The sequence below is a fragment of the Apteryx mantelli genome, chromosome 1 (genome assembly GCF_036417845.1).
Source record: "Apteryx mantelli isolate bAptMan1 chromosome 1, bAptMan1.hap1, whole genome shotgun sequence".
NCBI lineage: Eukaryota > Metazoa > Chordata > Aves > Apterygiformes > Apterygidae > Apteryx > Apteryx mantelli.
In genome coordinates this window covers 199,778,000-199,797,399 of record NC_089978.1, presented here as the reverse complement: position 1 = coordinate 199,797,399, position 19,400 = coordinate 199,778,000, and the positions used below count along the sequence as shown (strand labels likewise).

At 41.2% G+C, this 19,400-nt stretch overlaps 1 protein-coding gene across 9 annotated transcripts in view; it reads right to left on the bottom strand.

Moving 5' to 3' along the window:
- The window catches only part of PLXNB2 (plexin B2), a 261,101-nt gene that overhangs the window by 103,870 nt on the left and 137,831 nt on the right, over positions 1 to 19,400 (bottom strand). For 7 of the 9 annotated variants that reach the window (XR_010886863.1, XR_010886862.1, XM_013956477.2 and 4 more), the window contains one exon: positions 15,869 to 15,948. Coding sequence is in view for 7 of the 9 variants with exons in the window: in XM_013956477.2 (XP_013811931.1) it covers positions 15,869 to 15,870 (2 nt within the window). In the remaining 2 variants the exon portion in view is untranslated. The remainder of the gene's footprint in view (positions 1 to 15,868; positions 15,949 to 19,400) is intronic. The other 2 variants (XM_067315574.1, XM_067315587.1) reach the window with 1 other exon arrangement.

The window sequence follows — 19,400 nt, the reverse complement described above, 5'->3', positions numbered from 1 at the left end:
AGGACTATATTTTTCAGTCCTGTTTTTAAAATATGAACTTTTAAAAGACAAACAGGAAAGTTAAAATAATCCATGAACTTTGCTTCTCTTCAGTGAGTTTCCTAAAGGCTGCTGTGTTTTTTGAACAGTATTTACAGGAATATTTCAATAACCCTTTATCTGCTGAAGTTTCACTGTCTATAAATGGATTTAAATATGGGGCACAGCTTATAATTTTACTGCTTCGTTCAGAGGGGTGTGGGAGCTTGTTATTTAGTTAAATGTCCTTAGAAGGAAAATGGCCAATTTATTTTCATGTTGATGTCTGCATGTTGAAACACTCTGTTCTTAGTTCTGTAACTACAAAAAAACAAAGTAGCATTCCTAAGGTTTAATTGTCACACCAGAGTGCAATTCTCATAACTTTTGCCTATATATACACCATTGCTTTTCTGTGTTTTTTGCCAGTCAAATTCCCAAGAATTCGACTTCTGCAGAAATCAAGCTCCTTTCACCTTGTCAGAACTCAGCAGCTCTGCTCTTTTTCTCATGCTCAAGCTTCTCCAGGAACCTCAAACTAAACATTATCATATTCATCTCCAGTGGAGTCTCAGCCCAGGATTCAGAGCACTTAAACAGCAGTGGGGACAACTGCACTCAGATGCCACAACCACCTTCAGTCAAAAGCAATACAAACTCTCAGCTGGAGGGAGAGGAGGAAGGAGGGCACACTGCTAATGTTTCAGTATCGGCGTAGCAGCTCTGCAGCTACAACACTTGTTTAGGAATGAGGAAATCTAGAGTTCAGGCTGCTGAGAGCATCTGCACCCATCTCTTCACTGCTTGGCTACCAGATGTCTTTGCCTGAAGGGGGGCTCTTTGCTCCTTTCACTTAAAAAATACCCAGTGCTGTATGAGAAACAATTTTAGATTTATGGGAACAGATAGATAGAAGAAAACCTGACTTTTAGGGCACTGACTTGTGTGGGTGATTGGCGTTCCCTGGTGCAGGAGCAGCTTGTGCTTTTTATCCAATAATTAATACAAAATGTCAAAACCATTTCCAGAGTAAAGTCTGAACTCCTACCTTCCCCCTGTGGCCCCCTTGGCCCAGCCAGGCGGGTGCCTCGTCCTGCCCTCCTGCACACACGCAGTCTCTCTGGGCTGTAAGCCTTAATGCTTTCTTCTGCCACATGCCTCATGTTCATTAAAAAGGCTGAGGAAGGGGAGGAGGGGGCATGGCCCTCAGTAAGCCCCTGATGGGAAGGTGGGAGATGGATTTGATGTCCTCGTCCCCATTTCTCAGGCCGATGAATGCAATGAACCCAAATCCCACACTTCCTGAGGGCTGCAAAAGAAAGGGCATGACGTCCTCACCACATTCCTTGCCCAACTGCATTTCAAAAGACGAGAGCGAGCCTTGCTCCCTTTTCTCCTAAAGAACAACTCTGGGGGCCTGATTGTGCAAGAAGGGCCCAGGCTGTGAAACTACGTTTGATGTGGGTACCACTGTGCATCCAAGAATGGGACTGCTAAAACCCTGAGAAAGGAAGAGTTCAAGATAAAATTTTCTCCTAAGCTTTTCTTGCTATTTTGGGCATCCCTGCTGCGCATTCTGGTTGCTCACGAATCCTTCTCTGATGGGCTTCGTGCTCCCCATGCAATAACTGGAAGCTGAAACTCCTTATTCAAGGCTGTTGATTACACTTGAATTAGTCACTGCTCTGAGCATTACAAGCCTACGTCCTCCTGTTGGTCTAGCCTTACGCCTGGTGGGCTGAGATAGTACTAAAAAAAAACCCCTCCCTGTACCAGCATATGCTGCACTTCTAAATTTAGTAACATAAAATAAAACTCCAGTGTCACGTTCCTGCTGTCAGAGCATAACCTGGGGCCCCTAATTCTTGTCCCAGATGGCAATAGACTTTCATCCAGGTTTGGTTATTTCCTGCTGCTGGAGAGAATCCATTCTTTCACAACCACAGCTGTAAAATACTCTTCTATAAAATAACCCTTCCTTGAATATTTGTTTTTGTTTGTTTTTGTTTTCCCTGAGAAAAGATTTGGGAATAGCAGGGATACAAGCACTCACCTCTTTTAAACTCAGCATCATAATCTTTATGACATGTTTTATCATCAACTATCTTTAAGCTTTAACCAGGATAACAATCCTTGCCTTTGCAAGGGCTCCCACAGTAGTCTTGAGAGAATATGGGGAGAGCTAAGACATAAGAGACTAATATTAGAATTATGGGGAATAAAAACAGAGTGTTTACAGTGTACAAAGGGAAATCTCAGCGGTAAGCCATGAAAATGCTAGATGCAAGTGCTGTATATCAATGAACAGTATCAGCAGAGTGCCTCAAATTACATCTGAAATGTTGTTAATAGGCAAGGTACACCCGACTCTCACTCAGCGACTCCCTCCCTCTCCTGGCTTCCCTGGTAAGTCCAGAAGTCCGCAGATCATCAAGCTCGCAGGGATAACAGCGACGAAGCCTCAAGCCTGCAGTGTGCGTTTTTCTAAATGTTGCCATGGTGATCTCCAGCACGCTGATCCCCAGAGAGCTCAGCTCAAAATTCAGAGGGAACCAAAGCAGGACAAAGAATTGACACCCAAGCAAAAGCAAGAGGAAAATTATGTATAATAAGCATATATACACACTTTCATATGTAAGCTTTTTGAAAATAGATATATATAGAACAGATAGGTCTGCAGGAAAGAAGTGCAAGCTTCATATGCTAAACTCTGAAACAGGGTGGTCTAGTGGATAAGGCCAAGAATTTCTATCCCTGTCTCTTGAGGTTCACTATCTGGCATAGGGTAAATCCTCAGCCTCTGTATTGCAAAATCCTTAATTTGTGCAGTAAGGACATGAGACAAGGGATATCTAGGCAGATGAAAAGATAAAGATGTCTTTAATAGCATAACACTGTAGTGCAATAATATTCACTAGATAAATAGCCAAAATCTGACATTTACTTTTCATAGCATTACTTCTCATAATTCCATGAAAAAAATTAATAGAACAAGTCTTAAATATTTGAGCAATTTAAACTTTCAGCAAGTACTTCATGTAATCTCTTGGTCCTTATGGCAGTCATACTCTCTTAATGCATTCTCGACAACGGGAATTAAATTTGTCCAAACATGAAAGCAACACTCTGCCAAGTGATGTACAATCTCAATATGCTATTGAGAAAACTGTGGTATGGTCCCTTCACTCCTAGCATACAAAAATATAAGCTGGCAGGCACTGTGTGATAGTGGCCATACACACAGAAATAAGCCAGCAAGGAGAGACACTAAAACTCCCGATCTGGGATGTGTCAGATATGCCACAGTCCAGAAATAATACTAAATGAGAGTCAATCAATGTTTTGCCATTAGGCAGCATGTTTCAGTCAGAGCTTATTATCAGACACTGCCAGGCACTTCTGTGCATAAAACAGCTCTGGGATCAGTTAATCCCACATAGCTTTATATTCAGCCATTTGTGTACAGTAGTTTCTTTTCCAAAAATACACAGAATTGTTTTTGCTTCTACCTGGATGTCTTACTACTGTTACAATGACTCTCTTAGGTATCTCCATGTCACCAGCTATTACATCTCCATGTACATACTTAAGCATGTTACGAAAAGTTCCTCCCCTTAAATGAGCTTGTATTTTTTCAGTCAGTTCCACTTCAGTTTTCACCAAATCTTTCTGGCTTGCCACTTTACTAAGCAATGTTAACAGCCTTATTCTGTCCCCCATTCACCAATATGAGGCATGTAGTCTTTTGCTCATGATTGCAGGCACCACTTCACCTGCCACCTTTGGACTAACACCTTATTCTGCACCAGTGCATCGTACTAGGGCACGTCACCACAGAAGGTCACCTGCAGACATGATGTTCAGAAAAGTTTGGTTTCTTCAGTATATTCGCATTCTCATAGTTCCATTAAAAATAAACAAAGAAAGGGTCATGGAGAACAAATTCCTTCAATATCCATTTGCATGATGCACAATAACAGGTTACTTAATACTAGTTTTCTAGTTTTTCTTAATTTTAGTCCCTCTGTTAGTCTTGTTTTGCTACCCAGGCATTGGATGAAATCTCTGTGCTTCCTCAAACAGATTGCTACCTTCCCAGGTTTCACTTCAGCATATTACTTACCAGTAATCGCCGAGTGGAGGAGGGGTTGAAGGAGAAATGTAACTATCCATAGTATTTATTTTTTTATTTTTAGCCCTTTGTCTCCCAAAAGGTGCCGACATCAGCCTTTAGCAGTCTCACTGTATTTCAACTTTTCCCTTTCTGGGACATGCACAGGATAAAGCACAGAAATGGGGTCGTCCTGCGGACCTTGACCGGGTGCTGCCTCCGCGCTCGTCCCTGTGCACATTCTTTCTGCAGCAACGGCTTCTGCCGTTAGGGACACAGCTCCCGCAAGCAGGACACGCCAGGCCCTGCAGGCGTTCATGGCCATTGCCATTTTGGGAATTACACTCCCCATGCCTCACCAGCGGTCAACACAGCCTCTGGGCTAAGAGGCAACACAAAACCCATTACTCCGAGTAAATCCACTACTTCTTGCTGTTATCTGCAGGCATCATAAGTGCCACTAGCAAGTTGACAAACTATGCTTGATGAGTTGATTTCTCTCTGTTGACCATAGTTTGCTGCCTTTTCCTTAAACAGTGTTCCTTCTGGAACACTTTTTCGTATGCTTTTACTTTTCCAGAGATTTTCCAAGCTGTTGATTCCAGAGTCAGAGTGCTGTAACTTTGGGACATAACCATTCCTGATCCCCTTTAACAGTCTCTGATCTACTTTCTGCATATACCAGTATTTCTGCTCTATTGCAGGTAAAGAACTTGAACTTAGCAAGCTCCCTACAAAATCACTGATTGAGGTAGGCATAATATTATGCCTCTTGTTCTCTCATACCTTGATGCCTTCAGGGAAGAGGTTTTATTTACCACGAATAAAGATGAAGGCTGACAGACAGCCTTCAAATCAAAGCACAAGCCAGAAAATGTCTGATTATTCCCGGAAGCAGCATTTAACAGCTTGACTTAGTCTTTATTTAGATATTATTTTGCATATTTCACCCATAATGAAAGCAAACTTGTCATGAGCAAAATCACTTGGTAATCTAATTTATCAAGACCACTCACACACTGACAGACAAAAATTTTAATAAAATTTGCACTTGTGACATCAATTTGTACTAATTTATGTCTCTTAGATGCTTACACATTTTCCAGGGCTGGTAAATGGAGAGTAGACCCTAGTGCAATTTCAAGCACTTCTAGAAAACACAGTTCTATGATGTAATGTGTATCTGCTATGGGAATATACTTGAAAGGCTCTACTTCCCTTACTATAACAGCATGCACTATACCACCCACTAATGGTGTATGACAATATTTTACAGAGACACTGCAAACCTTTAAAGTATTGGGATGAACTAACTACACAGTGGCTGTCAGATATTTACCTTGAGAAAGAACATTAGATGCATTAGATTAATGCCAAAGACAATGAAGTTCAACTTTGGCAACCAAGTTGGCAGAACAAGACTAGAAGCATTATTGCAGAGATACTTGCATTGAAGTCATGTGTCACAAAACATCAAATGTGCTGCCTCCGTTCTCTGTCCTTTCCTCTCCCCAGTTATTCAGCTGCTGCGGTCACAGGCAGCTGCTTAAAAGTCTCAAGAGGAAGATCACTGCATGCCTCAGTTGGAACACCTCTACTTCCCCACAAGGTCAGCATTTCAGTTTTATCTAGTGAATCAGACAGCAGCTTGCCCCTCTCTCCACAGCTTGTCCTGCTGTTCAGTTCCAAGGAAGATCTGGGGTAAATTTTATACTTTGTCTAACATTTGGGTAACTGATATCTAGCTCATCACTACAGAGGAGCTGCGTTGCTTCTAAGTGTCCCTTGCTCTCAGAGGAAGTTCTCTGCTTTGGGCTGGTACTGGTGTGCAAGAGATGGTGTGAACACACTCATGGGGCTGCTCCAGCAGGAACTAATCATCTTTCAGTTCCTGGCCAGATTATTTTCAGCTCTCTGGTCAGACATGAGGTTTGGTTACAGCCATGCTTATGTCACCAATGCAAGTGGCAGAAACAAGCAGCTAGGGGAGATGGGAGGACCAAGCCACCTTGTTCAGTGACAGTGTGGATTGATACCCCACAAAGTGACTGTGTAAACAAGTCCTGGCACAATTCAAGCTATACAACTTCAGCAGGTGTCCTAGAATTGGAGAAAGAAATGACAAGCTGCTGGGTGAGGATGTTATCTCTGCTCATTCTTCTTTTGTGAGAATAAATGTCTGCTTTTGTACAGCACGACTATTTTCAGGGTACCACATTTGCTTACAATAACACACTGGCATATTCAATTTTGCTTAAGTCATGCAAAATAGATGTATTGGGAACATTTTCCTTTCTTCAGTTATTGGTTTCCATCCCCAGTCTACCTCACTTACTTGTTCTTTTCCTCCTGGTCCTATATATACTTCAAAGACATCTTTCCAAATAACAACTTCTCTCAGTGTAGCTTGCTCCCAAAGCTGTAAAAGCTTCACTCACATATACCTCCCTGAGAAGAGTTAATTTTGTGAGGAGCTCCTCTAGGCAACATCAGTAATCATGCAAACAGGTAGAACATTCCCATGTTGCATAGCTCAAGAAGGAACCATATATATCCTGCAAAGCAAACCCAGGACAGCATCACAAATATTTATACACCAGAAAAAATCCATATTCTGCAGCTTGGACCACTATCAACAAATGCTATCCAATATATCTTTCAAGCCAAACTGAAGAGTTCACACGTAGATGGCCTGATTTGAGCTTACTCAAGGGTATGAAAATCTGGGAATGCAACGAATCAGCATGTCCCTTGGTTACCGACCACACATACCTTCCCTTCCTAGCACTACCCTGGCTTTTGAAACAGGATCTCCTTGGCTTTGTGACCAAGTGGATCTCTGTACAGTCGTTCTGTCTCTGGACGCTTCTGATGGAATTGAAGCCACTGTGGAGCAAGCCTAGATAGTTTCTCTTGTACACAGCAAGATAGCTCATGCTTTCTAAAGACATTGGCTGTAGGAAATATTAAAGACTTTAGGAATCTGCTCCACCGTTCCTGATACCAACTCTACTGTATGTTTCTGCTTGTTATAATGGAAACATCAGTTTGACCTAATCAGCCAGCTGAGGAACTTGGACTCCTACCATCACTGGACATACTTGTATCACAGACAAGGAACAGTGTTTCCTGCTTTCACTTCACCTATTTCTTCCTCTCAGATGAAGCTCTTGCCCTCTCTGCCTTCAAGGTTAGGCTGCAACTCTCTGCTATGCTTTCAAATGAACAGAAGTGCTGTTGATACAATGGGTCATCTTTAAAGTATTGTGATCCTCCCCCCCCCCGCCCCAGACTAGGGTGGAAGAGCCAGGGAAGGGCCAAATGGCAGTGCCATCTGTTGGAGATTTCTTGGATGTGAAACCCAAGCAGAGGATGCTGAAGACAAAACCAGCTTTCTGACCTCAGCAACAGTCTGCTCAACATCCCTCACTTTGTCCTCAGGACTCCTCTGATATGCAGAAAGAGGATCATAGCACGAACCACCTCTGACATGCAGAAAGGAGAAGGCGTCGTAAGAAGAGGTGGCAGAATATGAATCCCCATAACACTGCCCGTAACAGAAACAACGGTTTGTGAAGTCATCACTTTCACAGGGAAAAAAAAAAAAAAAAAAGACTGTAGAAATAAAGTTAAACACAGCTCTGAAAAATAAACAGCCAGAGTCCTCAAAGCTATGCATGCCTTCTGGCCCCTCCGTGCAACCAGCATCATCATTCCTTCTCCAGCTTCAAAAAAAAAACAAGCTCTAAAGGACCTTTTTTGAAAACATACATCTAGCTTTGAAGAAGACTGTGGCAGGCCCCTTCAGTAGTCTGGAAATTTCCAGGAACGTTTTAAAGAAAATACTAGCTATGTATAAACACTAGAGCTACATTGTTTCGCAAACTCAGAAGTTCCCAGAAACTGATTTAATACAATTCATTTAACTGGTCACAAATTAAACTGATATCATTTTAAGGAAAGCTAACAAAGGTAAACAAGAGTATATTTTGTGTATCCTGGAAGACTTCTGTTTACCAAGTCATTAACTTAGTGACAATAAGAAATTTGATACCTAAAACCGTAATTTTTTTTTACTTCCTGAAACTACTTCATGACACTGTGCTTGATCAAATTAAAAGCTACAGTAACAGGACACTACATTATTGTCTGGATATCTAAAGGAATAGATATTTTTAAATATACTGTCTTTTGTATGTATTGCATTAACTGAATTAAACAAAGGCTGAGACGTGCCTTGAATTTAGCCTTTAATAATTATCAAGTAGACAAGTATTTAATTCTTACTTTTAGCCTTGTTAAATCCTTTAATTAAATATAACATTAACTGAACTAAAGATTATTAAATGTATTAGTTGAGAAATACCTGTTTAAAAGCATTAAAGTAGGGAGGAAAACAAAACAAGAACACAGAACAGGTTTTATAAACAGATTCATATAAACAGCATTATAAAAGTAACACCTTGAGAGCAAAGAGCATTTTTTTCATGTTTGTTAGCACAAACGTAATAGCAAAGGTTAAGAGCAGTGGAGGTGGCGTATTCCAGACAAATCAACATGTTAATGTAAACCGCTTCCATTTAAGCAAAGCAACACATACAACACATATGAACATCTGTTCATGTAAGACAATTGTTTAAAACGACTTCATCATCATAAAAGAACAGGATGAAGTGCACAAACGGTGCAGAAGTCCTCCTGTACCTAGTACTTAGACTGGCAGGTAGGAACGGTGTTGTAGGTTCTCTGCAGCAAGAGTGCTCCTGCACCAAACCCAGAGAGACTAGCAGTATGAAGGCTTGGGACAGGCTTTTGCAAAACTGTGGTCCTGGTCTGAAAGCCATGGACCGACAGCCCTGTGCAGGAGGCTGCGGTGCGGCGGAAGCCATTACTCCAGCCTGCAGGGCAGAAGCAGGGGCAGCACTGCCCTGCAGCACCTCAAGGAGCTCCCGAAGACCCTGGTTCTGCGGGCTTGGTGAGGTCCTCAAGGGATTAGACCTGAAGTGAATGGGGCCTCCTAAAATTGTTCATTTATTAGTAACTGCACAGTCACTATAGGTACAACATTCGGATACTTCCCTTGCACCAACAAGCAGACAACAGCAGTTGTATCACGAGTAAGAAAAGCAACAGAGCCCTTATCAGCACTTGTTCACACTGGTATCATTTACTCATTAAAAAGAAGGTGGCGTGGGGTGTGGGGGGGTGTCATTTCACTGACTCAGACATCAGCAGTCTCAGGAAAGAGCTTGCTTTGGCCAGGAATCAAAGGTCTGTGAGACACAGCTACTGTAGCATCTGAGAGTGACACTAAAAATGGTATTTAAACTCTAGAACCAATGCTGACAACTGCTTTGCAACAGTTCCCTAAGTCTGTTAATTCCACATTGCATTTCTATTTCTGAACAGGGACATAATTCTCTATTTCAGTTGCCAAGAGACAACAAGAAACCTAGTGCCAATATTGTCACTTCTGTGTCCCCTAAACGGGCATCATAACCTGCTCATTCTATGAAATCCTGCCAGCCACACGACACTTCTTCATTGGTGACTGACATAGCGAGTTAACAGTGTTACAGCCATCCACTCTCCGTTCCCACTGTGGGTTATGAGCAGGAAGAAATCTGTTACAGCGTGGATGACAACAAAACAGATGTATTCACCAACATTTACAGAAGAAAAGGAAATACAGTTTCTGCATGAACCTTAAGTAGAAATTTCTCAGTGAATCTCCTCCCCTCACTCACAAAAATTGAGATAACCAGAAAACTTCAACTATAGTAGCACAAAGAACTGATATGAAACCCTTATTCTACTCCACCCAGCTTTTCCATTCGATTTCACTCGGATTGGGCAAACTGCTTTTTTGCTTTCTCTTCATCTCCACAGGATGCAGCAGGGCTTGCCAAAAATAACCACTTTTTAATTTTCTTTCACAGTTCCCTTGAAGAGGTCTGCACTGTTTTAATGCTGTAGCATCACATATCCTTTTAATTCCAGCCTACGCATTTTAACATTTCAAACACATGGTTATTTATAAATGAAGAGCCACCAGGGCTTTGGTGAGGTAAAGTGGTTTAGTGGGGACGGGACTGGGGGGGAAGGAGGAAGTGTAAGCCACCATTTTCTGTTTTTAATCCTTCATTCCTTCTCTGTTTTGGGCTTTGTTATTAGCAGTAGCACTTATTCCCTTTGAGCAAGGTCAAGGCAGCAAACAAGTCCGCTGAATTTGAAATCTAGACAATGCCAGCTACTAATTCAGCTGTGCATGCCTGCTTTAGGCTGTTCAATGAGTTGAGACCCTTCTTTGTAGCCTAGGCTTTCCTCTGCTTGAAGTGACAAACCCCTCAATCAAAAGCTGTTGGCTGCAGTTTTGTTCATTCCCACCTGCTCCTGCAAGAGTGAGAACAGACTGGAACGAAGTGACGCCGTTCGTTAAGTTTTGTGCTGCATTCAGCGCTGGGCATTGACACACTGAACAGAGCAAACAGGTTACAAAAACGATTTGCAGAGACAAAGCTACGCACTTGAAAACCAGCACCGCTCTAACTAAAACATCACTTGGTAACATGTTGCACTGCATACTGAAGGGGACACAGCAGTTGTTCAAAATCCTCACTCTTCTTTCTGGTCACTGCTGAACAGCATGGCAAAAATTTGTCCTCCAGCCCAATTATATCACTCTGCTGATGGTGCAACAAAAGGAGAAAGAACCACGAAAGAATTAACAAGGTAACCTGCATTTTTAATGAAAGCAGCAGCAGGAGGTAGAAATATTAACTGCCATCACAACAATTTTTCTTCCCACTTCAGGCACCCTCTCTCTCTAAACAGTCTTCATATACGGACTTCCTTGCAGTGCCTGAACTCCAGCTTGGGAACCAACAACATGCAACTTCCAGCCCGAGACTTTTTAGGGGTGCTCATGTTTGTAAAAAGCCCAGATCAATGGCCTTAAGTGTAGATGTGTCAGGTTCAGCTACCACATCCATGGTGTGGTATCAAAATACTTGCATTCAGTTTGAAAAGTGTGCATAGCTCCAAGTGTAATCTAGGGCAAATAAGAACATGCAGAACCTCTGAGAATTAGACTAGTTATTTAGATAACTTAACTAGGTAGCAACTTTGAAAATGCTGATGTTAGCCACTATTTCAACTTCCTGGGCTATAAATGGATATAATTTTTACTTACCTGACAGGTGTGTCATGAGAATTAGCTAATATTGACACTTTGATCTTTAAAGTGCTTTGCCAAGTATTAATTAAGGAAGGATCATTTTGTATTTAAAGTAGCTAATATTTTGAAGTTGAATTCATTTTCATGCCTTTCCTAAAATGGTAAAGAATCTACTGTTTGCTTCTCTATGTATTCCCCAAGAGATTATTTTGGAGAAATTGAGAAATAGAGACAGGCAGATAGATTTATGTTTCAGGAAGGAGGAATGGAAACCTCAGAATAAAAAGTTGTCTTTGTTTTATCATAAGAATTCTCCCCAGAAGCATCTCCTGTGGATCTTGTAGCCAGACCTCTAGACTTAGGTCAAATGTTACCAAGTACAGGGAGAGGGGAAAGAAAACTCACAACTGTCTTATAATTCACCTACTGGTATTTCTTACAAGGCAGGTCTCAAAGACACACGTAAGAAGTTCCTAATGCATTGCAGACATTCAGGTACTCTATCTACCTGTAAAACATGGCCTAATTTCTTCACAGAGGGAAAGGTGCCAACATACGGGCAAAACTCATTACAGTTTCATCTGTAGCTAGTGACATGAAATGCTCAAAGCTGCTGGTCTGTTAAAAAAAAGTCTGTTAAAATGCTCCCGGAGGAGGACGGGGAGCCAAGGCTCATCCGTGGAGCCTTTGGAGCCAGCCTCTCCCAGTTGCTCTGCGCTTGACAGCAGAGCCAGGAATTTGGCCATGGTCCTTGTGGGCCTTCTGTCACAAAGGCCTGAGAGCAGAGGCTCTGGCCTTTAAAAGGCCCAGTGAATATATATATACACCCAGATTAGAAAGAAATGCAAGATCACACTTGATAAAGTATGGGAAAGTAGCAGCAGGAGCCTCCAAACGAGCTGCTCTGCACACCCACGAGAGATCATTAAGCGGGACATTCCCGTGATTGCTGCTGCTGCTGCTGCTGCGGCTGCTGCTGGTTACAGGCTGGCCTGGGGTCAGAGGCTGCAGGTGGCAGCAAAGAGCGATCACCTCTCCTCCATCCACAGCACCGTCCCCACTGTCGGCCAGGTAACACGGGGAAAGAGAAGACGGGGGCAAGGGAAAGAAAAACAGGCGGCCAACAGGCACCAGAAGGGACGCCAGGAGTACAAGCACGAAGAGAGACGTAAGCGCTGTGTGCGCCCTCCCACAACTCTGTTTAGAGCCTTGGGCTTCACAGTGACGACAGCAAAATTTCTGTGCGAATGTTTTGGGAAGTCCACGTCTCACTCGCATCCAGTGCCGAAGCCACACAGAAGACACCGAACAAACGTTACCCATCATTTTGGTAACTTCAGTGACAGGAATCTGTGCTCGGGATCAAAAGATGGATCCTACAGGTGATTCTGGGCACTCAGTGTGATTAATTTTCACTCAAAGTTTGCTACTTAAAAGAATTTAGGAACATACTGATAAAAATGTATTAATATTTCTGTAATGTTGCAAAGCTAAATTCCAAAAGTACAAAAATACTGAAGTTCCTTATGCAAATCCTTTATGACAGACACTATGATGCGAGACTATTTTTTTCACAGTTCCCCTGCCTCATTTCATGCACAGCATAGACATTACTTAATGAACTAGCAACTCTTCAATATTTATTTTTCTCCTCATTATTCAGTGTGTGGCTCTGTGCCTTATTTACCACACTATCCAAAGGCTGCTAAGAATTATTTATAGTGTTCATGATATAGGAGACAAGCTCTTATAAACAACAATTAATTTTACAATACCCAGCTGAATCCCAAAACTAAGGCTGACAATTTTGGGATGGTCAGTGCTTTTAAGCAAATACTTTATAATCCGAAAAGTCTAAAAAGCACCTCTGCACAGTTTCCACAAATAACCTGTCTGCTGACAAGCAGAGCTGAGCGAGAGCACATGCCATGACATGGTCCTCACCCTTCAAAAGCTGTGTCAGAACCAGGTTATTTATGGTGCTGGTGCACACATTTTACATAATAACCACTGTTGAGAACAGCGAACAAAAACCTTGGTGCTGCGTTAAGAACTTATTCCAGGAATCTCAGATTACAAGATGTACAGCAAGAACCTAATTGTGGTATCTAATTGGGCTGGACGTTCTTTTCCCCTCCCCATGCACTCGACTGCCTTGATGGTACCTGCTCCTAATTCCCTAGGGCACACACTCCCCTTCCTTCTAATCACATTCATTGCCTCAAAATTATTACAATACATCCTCAGCATAACGCAATATGATTATCAGCTTATCATCCCCTCCAGTTCTTTTTACATTTTTCCCAGCCTTTCCCTACTATATAGGGTTTCTGGTTTTTAATTTTTGTGCTCTCTCCCCATCTTCTCTCTCCTCTTCACCAGCTGAGAAAACACAGCAAAGCAACATTTCACTGTATCCAGCATTCCAACTTTTGTTTTCAGCTCTAAGAAAGCTCAGTCTGGAAGTTCATGGAAAAGAATGGGAAAGAGGAGATTTCTGGAAGTTTATTCCACTGTTGAGCTTTAAGGGTAACCACAGCCCAAGTGCCACTACCAGCTATCCTATCAAATCATTATAGTATACGTCAATCCCAACTTTCAGATTTAATTTTCAATTTTGACTAAAAGAAAGTCATTTTATAAATCTCTCTGGATGTGCTATAAGTTAAAAAGGATGATCAGAAGAGGAGATGCTGGATTTCATCGTTTCAGGGCTCTCTTTCTAGCTCTGTCACCAGTTTGTGAGTGACTGCAGGGTAAAATCATTGCTCCTCTTAGCTCCTTTTCTTGCAAGTGCTTTTGTTCCCTCTCTCTGGCTGTCTTTTAAATGTGAACGTCTCTATAGCCATGAGAACTCAAGACACTTCTGTAATACAAAACCACTATGTCTTAGAGAAAAGGTGGATATGAAAAAGTATTTTCTCCTCCTCTTATGCATTTGTTAACTTGGTGTTACTCCAAAATCCCAGCCAACGTGAAGCCAACTAGTTTTTGATAAATCATTCAAGTTTAGAAGGATAAATCTCTAATTTTAGTGCCTGATAGTTGCAGGAGGCAGATTAGAAAGACGGTAGACCTCAGTCTACACATCCACAGTTAAAATATCAGAAAAATACCGTCTTCTGGAGGTCATATTCATTTTAATATCAAGGACAAAATGTAGTAATCACACATTGTCAGCAGTATGCTACTTCTGAACTTCCTAAAACACAGCTTTATTTACTGAACATTCATGGATTTTGTTTTCACATACATACATATGTGAAATGAATTGTTAATGCACAGTACAGTCTGTAAATCTTCAGCTTATGTACAATGTTGTCAAATCTCAGGACCTTCATTTCAGAAAACCTAGTATCAATAGACACAACTATATATAAAATAGACAGCATTTCATAATGTTCCTGTAGTAGCTCCTGTGTCTGTACTATTGGTTGATTAGTGATTTTAAAAGACAAGTTTACAAAAGCCCAAAGCCTAAAATTAAAACTGCCCCAGCTTGTTAGATATTTAAAATAGGATCAACATCTTATTTGTCATCTAAGTTATGAATTCGATACTTTATGCAGCATTTGGAAAGACTTAGTTGACTGCTTCCAGACTCATCAGGCAGACTCTGGGAAATGGAAGGTGAGATCGTGGGAAAAATGTAGTCAGAAAAAATACTGAAACAAATCTGTGGCAGCTAGAAGTTCATGACTATCACTGCCCTGCAAATTAGAGCCACTCAAAGCCTCCTAGGGTAAAACACAGGGGTATGATTTGCTGAGATATGTGTCTGCTTCACACACAAATACATATGTACATATACACCTACACACATGAACACTTTGTTATGGAGTCCGCATTATTATTACGAAATACAGCTAGGGAAAACAATTACTTTAAGAAAAATAATAGGGTATTCACTGGCAAAGTAATAGTTTCAAAAGGGTCTAGAGAATGAACCAAAGCTCTTATTGTTAGAAAACTATTGACTCCAGGTTTGAAAAAATGACCTCAAGTGAGCAATGATGCACTTAGCCTGGAACTTTCAGACGCTGTATTTCATTCTAAATTGAATTGCCAATCCACAGCGCAATCTTTTTCTACTATAAACTCACATCTTTTGGGCAAGTATACAGAAAAATACTATATACTGCCAGCTTTATTCCAAGTTAGACTAAGTCCTTTTGGAAATAGAAAATATGTCTATGTTACAGGATTTAAGGATCCCCACGGGTACTTATACAGAGGATTGCAGGGTTTTTTTTGTTGTTTTTTTAAGAGCACTTAGTAACAACTTCATATTGCCATTTTTCCTGTTCAGAAGCATGGAAATAATTAGTAGCATGTGTCCCTGCTAATAGCATTCAGGTATGGATAGCCTACAGACTCATATTTAGAAATATTTAAGAGACAATTCACACACTGTGTTCTGATCCAGCATTCCTGTCATGCTGAAAGTACTCTGTTTAGTGGTATTTTAGGTAAATTAGGTCTTCAATTTAGCATAGTCTGTAAAATAATGTCAATGGATTTGCAAACATAAATAATTGAGTTACATGCAATGAAACACTTACATTCACTTTTCCACTAAGTCTTCTTCACTGCAGTCAAGTTATTTTCCAGGACGGTGCTTAATCTTCTTTGTTCTGACTTGCTAAATAAAAGAAGACAGTGATTACAAATATATCCATATACATTAAATTACACTCAATCACCTAAAATTCATGAACGTTAAAATACCGATTTAGGATGGTCTATTATGTTCCATAAATCTATAATTTGGTTATATATAGCCAATTTTATTTCATTTTAAACACAACTTTAGCACACCATAACTTTCAATCCTGAGGCCAAATGGAGCAATTTTCTGAATTTTAATAGTTGCTCAGATAATAAATCAGAGGGACAGTTGCTCACAGATGTACAACTAATTACCAAAGAACTGAGAGCTCAACTGATGTATTACCAGAAAGAATGCTTTGCATTACAGATGGGGTATTGCATGATCTGGCACTCTTCTAGCGAGAGCTTGAACACTCTCCTATCAATGGCAGTACTCAGCACCTCCCACGATCAAACATTTAAGAATGGAAGAGAAACAGTGCCTCTCCCTCTAGGGAAGGATAATATACTATCTGATACCATTCAACATTACTGTATATGCCTAAAGGCGATAACACAAGTGCTAATTTAGATTGTTCAACTTGAATATGAGGATGACAACTGTCCTCGAAAAAATATCCTCATCAACACATGCAGTGACTGCTGAACATCCCAACCTGTTTCTTACACACAGATATTTATCAGTTGCCTTTTAGTAAAGCACGCCATGCCCACTCAATTTGTAGTGACTGCCAATACACACACTAAAAGACCACAAAATGACAGTTCCCAGGGGAGAGCAACTTGAACATGTAGCAAAACCCAACATCTCATCTCCAAAAATTCACATCTGAACCTGACTTTGCCTAACGCCAACTCCACAGGGAGGGAAGACATCAGCATTAGCAGGGTTTTTATTTTCCCCTTGTGTTCCTTGAGGGCTGCCTAGTATTAAAGCATGTTTATTTCGTTAATGTTCAATGGGGCTTAAGTTCTTGTTTGCATTTCCCGTATCTAGTTGCTGTGGTAACACATTCTTTAAGACTATGTACATTCATCTCCTCCTGCAATCTCCTGACAATATAAATTGCTTAGCACCATATAACATACCAGGGAGTCTTATTGGCAAAGGGAGAAAAGGATCTGCAACCCAAGCACATACAGGAAAATGAAATAGAGAAGTAAAAGGAAGTGCCAGGGATGTGAAAGACCATGATATTGTCAACAGCAGTCAAGAAGGAAGGAGGTTGAGGTAGTCAGCAAAAAAAGGCTTCATCCTGCTGAGGAATTCACTTTATACTTCTATACTGTCTCTCTTCTTTAGAATCTTTTTGCAAACTTTAACGAATTTATATTTAGGCATTTCTTGCACAGTTGGTTAATGCTTAAACTTTACAGATGCAACAACTGAAGTGCCTGGAAATCAGTATTTGGCTGAGCCTGGAAAAAAGACTCAAGGCTGTGAGCTTTGGCTGTTGTGGTCAGCCAGTTTTACCCTCAGTGATGAAGTATGTGCCCTGCTAATAACATCACAAACATATTTATTAGGAAAACTGCTTCAACCACAACCCAGGAACTGGCACAGAGTAAGCAGACTGCTTATGTGTCAGTTCTCCAATGAGCATACACACTGGGCACCCGAGCATTTTAGTCTATAGTTGGTAGCAAGCTGTGCCAGAGAATGATGCCACCACACGGTACTTAATTTTCTGCGTTATAACATAGGAAGTCTCTTTCATAAGAGACTTGGGATGCGAGCCAGAAATCTCACTCAGTGTCTCCCTATTTATTCAAACTGAGTCATCAGATTTTCCAGGTTTCTCCGCTCTCAGATGGCACACTGCTTTGGCTAGGTTTAGATGGACACCAGTGGTACCATCTGCCACGAGGCTTCCTTGTTTTGTTTCGTTTTGTTTTTTCCCTTTACCTCCTGCTCATATCACAACAGCTCTTTTTCAGTATCTTAAATCGAGCACACAGTGAAGAACTGTTTTTTTGTCGCACGGGTTTGGCCAGCTAGCCAGTCAAAATGGAGCGCTTGAACAAAAAGTACTAAAATACACATCACTATTATATGTTCCCTGACTGCTGGCAGCTCTTACAGACCAACCTAAAGTCAGAAGTACTAAGATAACATAAGACAGTTGCTCTTTGCAACTCACAGAAACTGTGAGTGCAAACAGAGCAAGTGTGGGACGGAGGGACACTCACAGAAGCTAACTTCAGTCTAACAAGGTTGATCTTCCTGTTTTGTCCCTCTCCACTGAATAGAGAGGTAGGTTGCTGCCGTGAGTCACCTTCTGGAAGGTGACTTTCTATCTCACCTGAATTGCCTTTTTGGAGGAGACTCCCCCTCCCCTTCATAACCCACAGAGAACGGTAGGGAGATTAGCGTCATTAGACTAAATTTAGCTTTTATCCTGCCCCTCCCCCCCACCCCGACCATTCCTAACTGCTCCACCTTTTCATATGACACAATTCTGACCCTTCAAATCAAAGGGTTTCATTAGGACAAAACGGTGAAGAACACCACAGATGATAATGTGGTTAAGATGATTAAAGCAGGTAAATAAGCCAACAAAGCCAGAAGCGCTGCAAACAAACTCCACTCCCTACTGAGAAGTTCACTCTCTCCCATGAGGCAACTGTGCCACCAAATCTAAGGAAGAATATCTTTGATACAGTCACTTCAAAACCATAGCTAACTCTCAGGCTGATCAGGTGTGTTGAAACACAAACTTTTGCGAGTGGACAACTCACTGCCATGGTGCAGCGGTGCGAGGAGGAACTACAGCTTCCGAAACTGGCATGGAACAAAATGCAGCACTTGTCCTATTCAACCTCTGGCTAACACAGCTATAACCAAGAGTAACAGAATATGTGCAGTGCTTTTGGTTTCTAGAGCTAAAACCAGATTATAAAACACATTTCTTCGAGCATTTTTTTCTGTTTGCTTGTTAGAAAGGGCACACAACAGGTCAGGGATAGAAAGTTGTACTATCCGGTTCCCAGAAACAGGCCTTATTCCCTTGAGCCTTCAGTTATACACAACATATTGAGAAAACACTTTGCCTTTAGGCTTTTATATGCTCATAGAACTTTTATTTGGCTGTTTGGCTAGCAAGCATGGTAGACACTTAATAGGATTGAGCATGCAGGATTACATTTTAAATACTTCCTTTTGGGCTAAATTTTGAAAAAGGATCTTCACATTTCAGAGCTAGGAAATCTGTTATAACACCGAGATCACATCCATATGAAAACAGGATATAGAGTTTACTAGTAAAAATTTAGGCTGATATGAAACATCAACTTAAGACCCCAAACATTACAGTGTATTTCCATCTCTAATTAACTTTCTATTAAAGTACTACATGCCAATATCTGGCTAACCCAGCATCTTCCTTCACCTCCAGCTCCCTACTTTAAGTTGCTCTTGGTCATTTCCATTCTGCTGTCTCCACCCCTTTGACCTCAGGGACTCCACATCTAGCATATGAACTC